Raw genomic sequence first — 12,778 nt, 5'->3', positions numbered from 1 at the left:
AACTTTCCTGTCATGTGCTCCGATTTCTTCTTTCTTATCTTTCTCATCATCTGCCCCTGGACAAGTGTAAGTGGAAACTGAGGGTCTCTCTCCACTTGTGAAGGTCACTGAGAAAGTTCACTGAAGGGGCTGCTTGTTTAGTGTCTTGTTGAGTGATACTTTTTAATATGTATTGTGGCGCCACCTAGTGGCAAACCTAATGTTCACCCACAGTCTGACCTGTTGAACTCGACCTCATTTTTCTTTATCAATTTTAGGCCAAGCAAGCCATCTTGGAAATGGACGCAATGCGTAAGTGCCAATTTACTAATATCACCGTGTATTAAAATATATATATTTATAATAAAATATATTAATATACTTCACCATCATCTAATTGTTGTGTGACACCTTGTCTGTCATTTCTGCAGATCATCCTGGGTTTCATTACAGCCCTGGTGGTGACAAGAAGGATTCCCCTCAAACCAAGGAGGGCCCAACTCCTCGGAGGGGACGCAGGAAAGGTGGGAAATGATGAATTTAAGAGACTAAACCCTTTGCAATAGCTGAACTGTAAGAGCTCATTGTAAATGTATTTGTTTGTGTCCTCAGAACCTCTATCCAAATTACTGAAGAACGCCAAGCAGAATGCGGCAAACGCCGACGGTGAAAAGGTGCGCGGTGACCAGAGACGATGAGCATTCTAAGCGCGAGTTCACACTCGCAGAAATTATTTTAACCCAAACTCTTGAAACTGTCCTCTTCTGCAGAGAACAAGTCTGGGTGCCACCCTGCTCTCTCCAATGTCCCAGCTGGCTCTGGGCACGATCGGTCGCAGCCGCAGCCTCATCAACCAATCGCAAGAATCCCTGGACCCTGGCGACCACTATGACCACAGTGACAGAGAGGAAGGAGAGGAGCCGCATCAGCAGGATGCCGACGACGAGGACGACAGTGGACTGGTGAGTCTTGAGCCTCCCGACGAGTGACGTTCATTACATTAGCACGTTAACTTGTTAACTTCAGCTTCAGGCCATCAACCCCTCGTCCTTCAAACATGTTGTTAAATGCTGAAACTTTGCATTCAGGGAGGTGGGAAGAGGCTGCGCGTCCCTGGCAAAAGCAGCAGGAAGAGGCTGAACCCTCAGGCGTCTGTTGATAGTATAGAACAGTGGAAAGCCTTCAATATGAGCCCTTCAGACGTACAGGTATTAATCACAAATAAAAGAATCTATTTCTGATGATTTTTGGACTCCCTCAACCACTCATGAAACAACAAATTTCGTCTGTCTCCCCCTTCAGAGAGCGAGAGAGTCACTGGTGAGGGAAGGCAGTCACCACCCGCCACTCCTTAGGACACCTCGCGTGACAGAGGAGCCTCCCGACTCCCCTATTCCCTCTGTAATAGTCACGGAGAGTGACAACTCGGTGAGGAACATCTGGGCAGACCACCGGGCTCGCAGGGCCATGTTCCCCACGCGTCAGAGGACCGTGCAGCCCGATGATGAGGACGAGGACATCTACCAGATGTTTGTTCCCACGGAGCCCAGTGGACAGGAACCCGAGGTGCCCCGGGCGAGGCCGGAGGCCCCCTCGTCGCCCAAGACAGCTCGTCCCTGCAGCTGGCATGTCGAACAGGTGCCCGCGGTGCATGTTGACCCTCCACCCAACAGGGGCAGAGTCCTGCGGAGGGCGAGCAGTGCAGGGGAGAAGGCTACGGAAGCTCGACAGAGCCCAGACGATGACCAGGCCGGTCACAGCAACCTGGAAGTGATCCACACTGAATCGTCCAGCAACGACATATCTGGATCGTCCTCAGCTGAGCAGCTGACGATAGATGATATTGAAAATGTCTATGACAACATCAGCTATGAGGACCTTAAGAGCATGGGCCTCATCAGGAGAGACCCAGAGGAAAGCCAATCGTGGAAAGAGACATCCGCGGATGCAAAGGGTTCCCAGGGCCAGGCCGCAAGGGTACCGGATGAGGTTACAGGGATCACAGCGCCTACGAAGCAACCAGACAGTTCCTCTGAGAGCAACCGGTCCTCCACACAGGAGGGGAGGCAGTTTGGGACATGTGAGCTCAAGATAGTAGAGGACAACATCTATGACACCATCTGTTTTAGGGAACCACCATCATCAGAGCTTAGAGGAATGAGTGAAGGAAATGAACTCCAACAGGAGAGGGACAGTGTGCTGGCCTCTGAACAAGACCTGACGGAAAGTCTTGGCGGGTTTGTATCCGAGGAGAGCCTCCACTTTGGAGAGGACGAAGGACCAGACACCTCCCGTCCTGTCCCACGTTCCTCCGAGCCAGATTATTCGTCCTCGTCTGCTTCTGAGACGTTCTCGCAGCGATCACAGAGAGGGGACAAAATGTCGGAGCAGGTCGACGAGATCTGGAACGACTTAGAAAACTACATTAAGGTCAACGAAAAGAAAGCTGATCGGCTTCCTGCTGCCTTCCCTGTTAGCGCCAGTGAGTCTCCTAAAAAGACCCCATCAGTCAAAAACAGCCCCGAAAAGAGCCCCCCTGTAATTAGCACCCAAGTAGCCAGCCCTCCAGCCAAGAGCCCGCCGGCACACCAGCCGAAACCCCCACCCATCTCGTCCACGCCATCATTCACCATTCCAGTCATCAACCTCCCCGATCTTCAAAGTGAAGGCGCCGCGGAAGAAGACCACCACGGCCCTGCTCCCCCTTCACCCCTGATTCCTGCGACCCCCGAGCCCCTCCCAGGCACAGTGAAGAACATCCGTAACAGGCTGGCTCGCCTCAGCAGCGGCAGCTTCCGCCTGGAGGACGACGACCTGGTGGAGCTTCCTCCGCGGAACGCTCCTCAGAGGGAGAATTCCGTCAAGGACCTCCACAGTTTGTTTCCAGGGGAGCTGGCAGGTCTGGACTCCCCCCTGGCCTCCTCCTCTCTCCTGCTGGGCGAGTCCGAGCTGGAGCTGATGGAGAAGTCCAAGAACAGGGTGTTCCTGATGGCGCGGCAGTACAGCCAGAAGATCAAGAAGGCCAACCAGCTGCTGCGCATGCGGAGCATGGACCCCGGGGACTCGTGTAGTCGGGCAAGAGCCGAGAAGAAGCAGAGAGACCTGGCAGCCATCTTAGAGGAGAAGAAACAAGGAGGTGCAGCCATAGGTACATTTAAACCATCAAGTTTCTAACTCTGGTATTACTTGTCTCATCTGTGTAGATGTATCTATCTGACCATCTTCACTATTTCCAATACCCAAACATAGAGCATCTTTCAATACTGAACAGCGATCTAATAGAAGTGCTCTGTAGTTTTTGAGTTTTCATGTGTTCTGTCACCAACCTTATTTCAAATTTTTCTTTTGAGACATCATAATTTTGTTTTTCATTACATTGATAAAGAAACTATTTTCAACCTGAATTGGTCATGTCTGATAATAAGTTTAGTAGCTGTGCCAATCTAGCGGATTAGATGGTTGCATCCCTAGACAGGACTGTGCGATGTCCCCTTCTGTTTGTAGCTGTAGGATTTGGTGTAGAGATAAAACACAACTAGTGAATGCTATTGTTGCTTTAGATCTGCTGGATTTGCAAATTGTCAACCTTATGCTCAGGTGATAATTATTCAGTGTTGTGTTCACAGCTTGTTTCTGCTGCCCTCATTTGGCAAAAAAAAAAAAAGATATTGCAGATTTAAGAATAAAGACTAAAGAGAACATTGCCTTTTAACATTCTCTGTGTTCTTTCTTCAGGTGCAAGAATAGCAGAGTACTCCCAGCTCTATGACCAGGTGATGTTTAAAGATCCTCCTAGCCCTGCTGGTCAGCCCTCTTCTACCCCACACCACAGCCATCCGGGGCTGCCGTCCTCCCCGTCCATGCCTGAGACCTCCCTGGAGGCAGAATGGCTCCACGCCACGTACAGCAACGGAGAGCTGGCCAGCTTCGTCTCGTCAGTCAGCGAGGTGGGGGACGCTCGGGCGTCTTCCACCCCGCAGCGAAGACTAACCTCCGCCCGCTCCATCCCCTCTCTCCAGACTTTCCCTACCACTCCCACCACCCCGCCTTCACAAAGGTGGAGTTCGTGCATGTCGGCGCCAAGCGAGAAAGAGGAGCACGTGTACAGTTCCATTAAGAGACATCCGTCCTTTAACGCCGCGTCTTCGACTTCCCCGGAGCCTTCCCCATCCGATCCGTGTCAGTCGGTCAGCTCTCTGGGAAGCCAGCAGCGGGAGAACAGCCAGTCTGAACTCAAATGCGACAGACCCACTGTGGATCGATCCACAGGCGGACTCCGGGGCCCTAGTCTGGGCCGGGCTGGCCGGCAGAGTAGCCTCCCAGAGCGGTTTACCCAGGGCCAGTCAGATCTCACCTTACACGACGGCCAGCAGGTGGTCGTCTTGAATCGGGCGTCTGCGCTGAGCATACTCACCGCCACCCAGAACTACCTGGCCAACTTCAAGGACAATGAGGAAGATGACGATGACTATGTAGAGATCCGCTCAGAGGACGAGAGCGAACAGGAGCACGACGGGCTGGCGCAGGGAAACGGCAGCGCGGCCGTTCCTTCCAATCAGAATCGGGGTACTGTGCAGCAGACGCAGAGTCTGCCGTGCACCCCGGTGCGCTCGTGCGACCCGCTGAGGTCTCTGGACCGTGAGCAATTGGAGAAATACCTGTGGAGCGAGCCGCAGCAGAGCCAACCCAACATCGTCCAGTCTCTGAGGGACAAGTTTCAGTGTCTGAGCTCCAGCAGCTTCGCCTGAAGCTGCGCAGCAACTAAAAGCCAAATCTATATATTACACGTACAGCATATAGAAACAAAAGAGGCCACTGCTGCTCTGCATTGAACGCCCTACATCCCCCAACATCATAGTACACAAGCAAAGACGAAAAATTACACTTTAATAAACATAACAAATGTCTCAACGTAGATCAGAAACAATCTCGTCGATTTCTTCCATATTCGTAACAACCTCTGTGAATAACTTTACTTTCTGTTACAGGGCTTCAAAGATAAACACATAATAGGTTTCAATTAATGCCACATCAAAGCATGCTTGTGAGCTGCCGTAGTACTTCCAGGTCTCGTGTATGTTTCAAAGAGTAGTGACCTGGTGGGGAAAAGTGGTCAAGGCAAATTAAAGTTGTCCAGTTGGACTGGATGGGTTTTTAAAATTCAAAGTATCTCCTGTAGAGATAACTGGAGTCTAATTCTGCACGAGGACTTGAGCAAATAAACTGTTGTACAGATACAGTAGTTCAGGATGTTTCCACTTGTAAAAGACTGGCTCTTTTCTGTGCCCAACATCTAAAAGCATCAAAAGTCTGATGATCTTTGGGCAGATGTTCACTCCCCGGGGTCAGGATTACCTCATCGGTTGTGAGGGCTTTGTTTTAATTTCCTTTTTATGTTTGTTTTTAACTGCATTTTCAGCACTAGTACAGGAGAGGTGAATCGCAGCAGTACATTTTGCTTGCACCATCAAACTATTCTGAACAAGCAGCTTCACAAATCGGCAGTTCACTCTTGCAATCGTCATATTTGCTACTCAGGCTAGTTCGTCACTTTTAACAGCTTCCTAGCAACAAAAAGGCTGCAACTGTAAAGAAAAAAAACTTGCTATTACAAGATCCTATAGGTTAAGTATAATTAGCCTTAGGTCAATAAGTCTATTTGAACTTATTTCACTCTACCAACCCACCTTCGTCATCAGTAGGGTATCGTGCTTTAAGATCAAGAGATGTTGATGTTTTAGATGATCGCTAAGAAACCCTAGGATTTCACATTTATTCTGACTCTGAGAGCAAATCAGATATTTCATGTTGATCGTCGTGGGGGGGGGCATCCATCATGTAGAGTGAAATGTGCATCTCAACAAGTGATTGATGTTTTCCTTTTCAAATTATGCTTTGTATGACCTTTGTTTTTTTAAGCGGGACCACGAAGGAGAGCATTGAGGAGAGTTGGTTAAAGAAAGACTACAGTACTGTATCTGATATTTTTTATTCAAACTCAAATGAATAGTCAACTCTGTGTTTACTTTATGGGGCACTCCCAACTGTCACACTACTGATGTTACATCCACTCTCACAGAAATAAATTCTCAGTTAGATAGTTGTAAGTCACTTCAAACTCGTTCATACAACACGATTGTTTTCTCTCCCCTTGAATCACACTCATTATTAAGCCCCTTAATAGTGACCTTTCTTTTGAAAGGTCACTAGATGTGTCACATTTTATTTTTGAAAGTATCCCTATGTTATTGCCCTTTGTCACTATTACTTCAAGGCACAAACAGGTTGTAAATGAAAGTAAAAATATATTTATTAAAAAATGGGTTTATCATCATTTAAGGGCACTCACAAAATTTTAATCAGATACTGTGAATATTTTCAGAAATGGTATTTTTTAACTTATCTATCACGCACTGCTTAATTTCAAGTTCCACATCACAAAATAGAAGAAAGAAAAACATGAGAAGTTGAAAGCACAATATCATGGCCTATTTACTGTTCATATCAGGAAATTTGCATCAAACACATGTTAGGAATATGAAGTATGTTTTTTTTTTAAACATTTTTATCCTCTGTTTCACTGGTGGGGATTGTCAGTCTTCATTGACTCTTTTTTGCACTTTTCTGTCTTTTTTTTGAACGTTTTATTTGTAAACACTTTGTAAAGATGTACATTTCAGGAAAGTTATTCTTGTATGCCATAGGTATGCTTTGTTATGCTTTAATGTTTAAGTTAAATGTACTGTATTTTTTAACTGCCTAGTTGTCATTGCTCAACAAAACAAATGTATTGGAGGTAATAAATTCAGGTTAAACTTATCTTTGTGTTTTTCTGGTTTTCATTGAATGAAAATGTCTTCACACTGAATACAGTACAGAGCAGCAGCTGATGAAAATCCATCAGTACGAACTATTCACAGGAAGAACTGAGACAGGGAGTATGTGCACAGTGAAGCCTGAAAATATGATAAATGATTTGTGATGATAAAAAATATTTTATCAGATTATCATTTTAGATGAAAACAAGCTCAGTTGTTAATTAAAAATAATTGATAGTTTACTCATTGTATGGCCTGTAGATGCCTTTGTGTTTAAGATAAGGTTCAATAATCCTTTATGATCACCATGAGAGTATTACAGCAGTCCAAAGTCATAATGAGAACAGGTTTGAATAAGAATGAAATAAAAGAAAACAGAACTATATAGATCAATTGGACAAAGAATATAAGAACAATTGGACACAATACAATTTACGGAATGAAACAATTAGACAGAGAATATGATATATAATAGAAAATAATAGTAATTAACACATGATGAGCATATTGGTTTATATTCTTGTGTAAAATGGAAAACATCACACGCCCAAGAGGTTTCAACATAATGCCTTCTGATATTTATTAGCTCCACCTGTTTATTAGAATAAGCTATTCAAAAGTTAGAATTGATGCAATTAAATTTGTCAAGAAATAAAATCAAGAACAATGCCTCTTAAGAATGGGGGTTGTAATCCTCTGTATACTTTCACAAATCAATATCGTCACTTTTCAAATATGCGGCAGGGGGCGCTCTAGCAGACCACCATAAACCACAAATCACTCATACAACGAAGAAGAGGGTGGCGCGGACGTGTAGTGGCATTGTGGGAAATGTAGTTTAAATGAACAACGTTGCAAAAATGTTATTTTCTAAATAAATTAAGAAACCGGTTGCCATGCGAGAGCATCACAAATTGAACACTGGCCTCTGTTAAGATAATCAAAAGTGTCCGCAGTCAACGGTCCGTGTTTTTTTGACGAACTTTCTTCTCGAACCTTCTGGTTAATACCGGTTCACCCACAATGCACCGCGCCTCTTCCTTTCTTCTCGGTGGTGTGGTTGTCCAAAATGTCGCTCCTAGAGGGTCCGTTAAACGTGCTCGGCCAGAGGACAACTGGCGAATCAATTCGCACTCAGAATGGTGAGTTATCGCACGGCGCTGCTTGGCGTTTTAGAAAACTGGCAGCGCGGTCTCTGTGCGCGTCTTAACGCCCGAAAGAAAACCCCCGATTCATTTGCTGCATGCTACACACGTGAGGCTATTGCTAATGCTAATGCTAACGCAGATTGACGTTGCCTCTGAACTGATGTGTCTGCTTCTGTCCTGTAGAGAACAGCCGTCGAGCTCTCAACGCCAGCGGCACTCATTTCCAAACGTGTCAATCCCCGTTTTAGTCCCTTTCATTCGCACCACCATGAATGGACGGCTATGCTAACGGGGTAGAATAAACACTGTCATGGTCTGAAGGTGTGGCTAGCTGACTGTGCGCCCCACTAAATAAAATGACAGCATATTTCAAACGCTTGAAGGAATGTTGTATATGTGACGTCACATATTGTTTCAGAAAGTGGCGACTGTTTTAAGAAGAGAAACAAAAAAGTTTATTTAGTTGCAGCATCCTCATTTTCTCCTCAGTCATGGCCGCATCCTCCATCGCCAACATCGTCAAGAGCTCCCTGGGACCCGTTGGCCTCGACAAGATGCTGGTGGACGACATTGGGGTCAGTCACTAGGATTTTCTACACTCGTTTTTATCTAACTGATCTGATTTCATGACACTCATCTTCATCTTAACTCTTAAAAGTTTGAGGTGATCAGCAATTCATGTGTTGCGTGGACGTTTTCTTCTTTGGGCAGGACGTGACCATCACCAACGACGGAGCAACCATCCTGAAGCTGCTGGAGGTGGAGCACCCCGCTGCCAAGGTCCTGTGTGAACTGGCTGAGCTGCAGGACAAGGAGGTCGGAGACGGGACCACGTCTGTGGTGAGTGAAGGGCCACAGCTGCTGCGCTGGCCTAAAATAAAAAAGAAGTAGACTGCTACTTGACCTAAGTAATGAAAATGACTGTGATTTTGTAAATTTCACTCGTTATTTCTGGCTGAATTGTTTGCAGCAAAAAGACTATGAATTCCTGTATTAGTACCGTACATCTGCCTCTTATCACGGATGTGTGGCTATGCTAACAGGAAAGAGGAACTGTCCGTCAGTGTCTGAAGGGCTTGTGCAGCCTCACTTCTGCCACCCCTAATGAAACGATGGTACAATTGTCATTATGACACTCAGAATTTAGTGCTTCCACTGCTAATTGTTGCTCATGAAGTTTGCCGTAACATTCTTTTAGGTAATCATTGCCGCAGAGTTGCTAAAGAGTGCAGATGAGCTGGTGAAGCAGAAGATTCACCCCACTTCTGTCATCAGCGGATATCGTCTGGCTTGCAAGTAAGATGCAGACTCACCCTTTACAGTCTCCCGTTGATTTTCTGTGAACCTCAAAGTCCGTCCAGGTCTTCTGACATGCGGTCTTGTTTTTGTTTTTTTCATCTCCCAGGGAGGCAGTGCGCTACATTAATGAGAACCTCACTATTGGAACAGATGACCTGGGCAGAGAGTGCCTAATCAATGCAGCCAAGACCTCCATGTCCTCTAAAATCATTGGCGTGTATCCTTTCTTCTCTAGGAGGCAGCTTCAAAATGCTTGACCAGGATTTAACCCTCAGTAACTGGCTTTTGTATTTATTTATTCAAAATGAAGAGGGGAATCCCTATTTTTAGTTTATTAGTACTCACAGGAGGATTTTTTTAGTTTTTACATGTTGGTTAATTTTTCTCTGCTGCCCTCATCTACCTTGACTTCTGAGGCTCAAGTGATTCCGACTTCTTTGCGAACATGGTGGTGGATGCTGCCATGGCTGTGAAGTTCGTGGACAGCAAGGGGGTGGCCAAGTACCCCATCAACTCTGTCAATGTGCTGAAAGCCCACGGCCGCAGCCAGAAAGAAAGCTTCTTGGTAAATGGATATGCGCTGAACTGCACCATTGGCTCACAAGGTGCGTTTGTTTCAAAGCCTTAAATTTAAAAAATGTCAATAGTTTGATTTTACACAGGCACATTGTGTAACGGTGCACACATAATTGCAGCTGATTAAACTCCCATTTAAATTTGCTGCTACGTCCTGTCTGGTGGTGTATGCAGTGATACGCGTGGGAGACAGTACACTGGTTTTGAAAGGAACGTAGTCACAGTTGTTTGTATACTGTGGGATATCTTTTCTAGCCAGACAGTCGAATATTAACCTGAGATGTGGCCATTTATGTTTCAGTACCTTTTATGATTCTTGCAACACTCTGTTGAGTTTTGTGGTAACGTTCATTTTAATTGCTGCTTGGTTATTTCCCATATTGAACACACTGTTTTCTTTATCTCCAAAGCCATGGTAAAGCGCGTTGTCAACGCCAAGATCGCTTGCCTGGACTTCAGCCTGCAGAAAACCAAAATGAAGATGGGAATTCAAGTCCTCATCAACGACCCAGAGAAGCTCGACCAGATCAGACAAAGGTTATTAATGGGCTGTTTTCCCATTTTGCTTTCTCACATACACTTAGATCTTTGAAACGGTTCCCATTAAAATTTGCTGTGATGCTGACTCAATAGTTTACACAGTGATACGCGTGGGAGAAATCATACGCAGCCACTAGTAAAGGCAGCAGCTTCTGTCGGAGCTGTTGGATCACCAGTGGCCTCGACAATGCTTCTATAATGTCTCTGTATGTGCACCTCTATTTAATCAGTAAGGACAGAATACTGAGCACAGAATCGATTTGTCTTGTAGACTTTTGAAAGTCAAACAAATGTCGCAAAATGAATCCTGTGTATATTATGTACTACCTGTTTTGCGAGACTGAAATTATGTTTTCTTTCTTCAGGGAATCTGATATCACCAAGGAAAGGATCCAGAAGATTTTGGCCGCAGGTGCCAATGTTATCCTGACCACGGGCGGCATTGATGACATGTGTCTTAAGTACTTTGTGGATGTAGGAGCCATGGCAGTGAGGAGGGTTCTCAAAAAGGACCTCAAACGCATCGCCAAGGCAACAGGAGGTAAGAAGAGCTTTGTAGCTTTGTTTTGGGTGATGACACTTGGGTTTTGTGTATTAGTAGTCATTGACACGAGATATTATTTTTTGTAATTCTCAGCCACCCTCTGTCCATCTCTGACCAATCTGGAGGGAGAGGAGACGTTTGAGGCCACTATGCTCGGCCAGGCTGAGGAGGTTGTGCAGGAACGTATCTGTGACGATGAGCTCATCCTTGTCAAGAAGTGAGAACTGCGACTACTGCGTCATACTGTCAAACTCTTTTGGCTTGTGTAACACTGGATGTAAAACGGTGCTGAATTGTTTAATTATGTCAGGAAAACAGACAGTTTACACTTCACCTGTAGCCCTGGCAGCAGATGTGAAAACAATATGTTTGAAGGAAAGTCTGTTGTGTTTTGTTTACTCGTGTTAACTGTGCTGCTTCTGTTTTTTCATCACTTTTCCTAATCCTCGCAGCACCAAAGCACGCACATCCGCCTCCATCATTTTGCGTGGGGCCAACGACTTCATGTGTGACGAGATGGAGCGTTCACTGCACGACGCTCTGTGTGTGGTCAAGAGGGTGCTGGAGTCAAAGTCTGTCGTACCAGGAGGAGGCGCTGTGGAGGCAGCTCTGTCAATCTACCTGGAGAACTATGCTACCAGCATGGTGAGCTACAGCATATGCTGTGTTCAAAAACTAGATTCCTTTTTTCAAAGATGTGTTCGCTGAAATTTTTTTCTCATCACTTGTTGTTTCTTCAGGGTTCCCGGGAGCAGTTGGCCATTGCCGAGTTTGCTCGGTCTCTCCTCGTCATCCCCAAGACACTGGCTGTGAACGCAGCGCAGGACTCCACCGATCTGGTGGCCAAGCTTCGCGCCTTCCATAACGAGGCTCAAGTTAATCCTGAACGCAAGAATCTGAAGTGGTGAGTGTTTTGTCTTTCTGCACCAGTCTTGGTCCTATAAAGTGTGTTTACGAATGTATAATTTTTCCCTGTTTACTGAAGTGGTATAGTAGATTTAGCTGTTTGTACTGGAATTTCGAATGCTCGAGTTGTTGCTCAGTTTTTTAAGTTTTGCTTGTAGCAGATGGAGAGTATTAGACTTCAGGTGAGAGCTGACCAAACTAAATATCATGAAAATCTTGTTGCATGTCAACTAAAGATCAAACAATTATTCAGTCAACAATAATTTGAAAATCAAATCATTAAGTCATTCATTTAAGCCAAAAATAATTGGTTAAAGCTTATTAAATGTGAATATTTGCTCTTTAAGTCCTGGTAGTAAATTTTAATATCTTTGGACCAACACGGTCAGAAAATAATGTATTTATTAAGTCCTGACATCAGCCTCTTTCCTGTCTCCTTTGTGACACTTGAAGACAGTGTAAATAAATGTGACACCCTGTGTGTCCTTACAGGATCGGTCTGGACCTGGTGAACGGCAAGCCTAGAGACAACCGTCAGGCTGGCGTGTACGAGCCCACCATGGTCAAGACCAAGAGTCTCAAGTTCGCAACCGAGGCCGCCATCACCATCCTCCGTATCGACGACCTCATCAAACTGTTCCCCGAGCCAAAGGAGGGCGGGCAGTCGTACAGGGATGCTGTGGCGTCGGGATCTCTGGAGGACTGAAGGGCCCGTGGTCGTTCCTGATCGGTTCAATGTCTGTATTTATACATATGAGCTCGCTCTTCATGGCTGTTGCTCTAGTGTAGGCCGTGCACTTTGCCTGTTAACTGTTCTCCCGCTCCTTTAGGGCTCTTGTTCCCAGAGGAACTGTAAGTGATTTTTTTTTCCGGACACTTAATAAAAGCTTCAATGGTTGTAAATGGCCACTGATTTGTTAATTCAAATTGGCTCATTGTCATTCCTGTGCATACAAGTTTAGAAGACG

The 12,778-nt window shown here is 45.5% G+C and overlaps 2 protein-coding genes and 1 non-coding gene across 8 annotated transcripts in view; all 3 read left to right on the top strand.

Annotated features, from left to right (window-relative positions):
- Positions 1 to 6,798, top strand: part of LOC118290135 (pleckstrin homology domain-containing family G member 1) — a 58,614-nt gene extending 51,816 nt beyond the window's left edge. For all 6 annotated transcript variants that reach the window (XM_035617544.2, XM_035617549.2, XM_035617546.2 and 3 more), the window contains 7 exons: positions 258 to 291; positions 411 to 503; positions 592 to 653; positions 750 to 941; positions 1,068 to 1,187; positions 1,282 to 3,127; positions 3,715 to 6,798. In XM_035617544.2, coding sequence (XP_035473437.2) covers positions 258 to 291; positions 411 to 503; positions 592 to 653; positions 750 to 941; positions 1,068 to 1,187; positions 1,282 to 3,127; positions 3,715 to 4,727 — 3,360 coding nt within the window. In that variant the 3' untranslated portion in view covers positions 4,728 to 6,798. The remainder of the gene's footprint in view (positions 1 to 257; positions 292 to 410; positions 504 to 591; positions 654 to 749; positions 942 to 1,067; positions 1,188 to 1,281; positions 3,128 to 3,714) is intronic.
- Positions 6,799 to 7,781: 983 nt separating this feature from the next.
- tcp1 (t-complex 1) lies at positions 7,782 to 12,737 on the top strand. Its single transcript, XM_035617515.1, has 12 exons — positions 7,782 to 7,939; positions 8,435 to 8,520; positions 8,657 to 8,785; positions 9,144 to 9,241; positions 9,351 to 9,461; positions 9,668 to 9,849; positions 10,231 to 10,357; positions 10,726 to 10,901; positions 10,998 to 11,121; positions 11,357 to 11,549; positions 11,645 to 11,808; positions 12,303 to 12,737. The coding sequence occupies exons 1-12, from the start codon at positions 7,867 to 7,869 to the stop codon at positions 12,514 to 12,516; spliced, it is 1,677 nt and encodes a 558-aa protein (XP_035473408.1). The 5' UTR covers positions 7,782 to 7,866; the 3' UTR covers positions 12,517 to 12,737.
- On the top strand, positions 8,181 to 8,319 carry LOC118290726. The gene has a single exon (XR_004786487.2). It is a non-coding gene; the product is annotated as a small nucleolar RNA SNORA29 (small nucleolar RNA).
- Positions 12,738 to 12,778: the final 41 nt, after the last annotated feature.

This window comes from Scophthalmus maximus, chromosome 18, assembly GCF_022379125.1.
Source record: "Scophthalmus maximus strain ysfricsl-2021 chromosome 18, ASM2237912v1, whole genome shotgun sequence".
Classification (NCBI taxonomy): domain Eukaryota; kingdom Metazoa; phylum Chordata; class Actinopteri; order Pleuronectiformes; family Scophthalmidae; genus Scophthalmus; species Scophthalmus maximus.
This window is presented reverse-complemented; position numbering and strand designations above follow the sequence as displayed.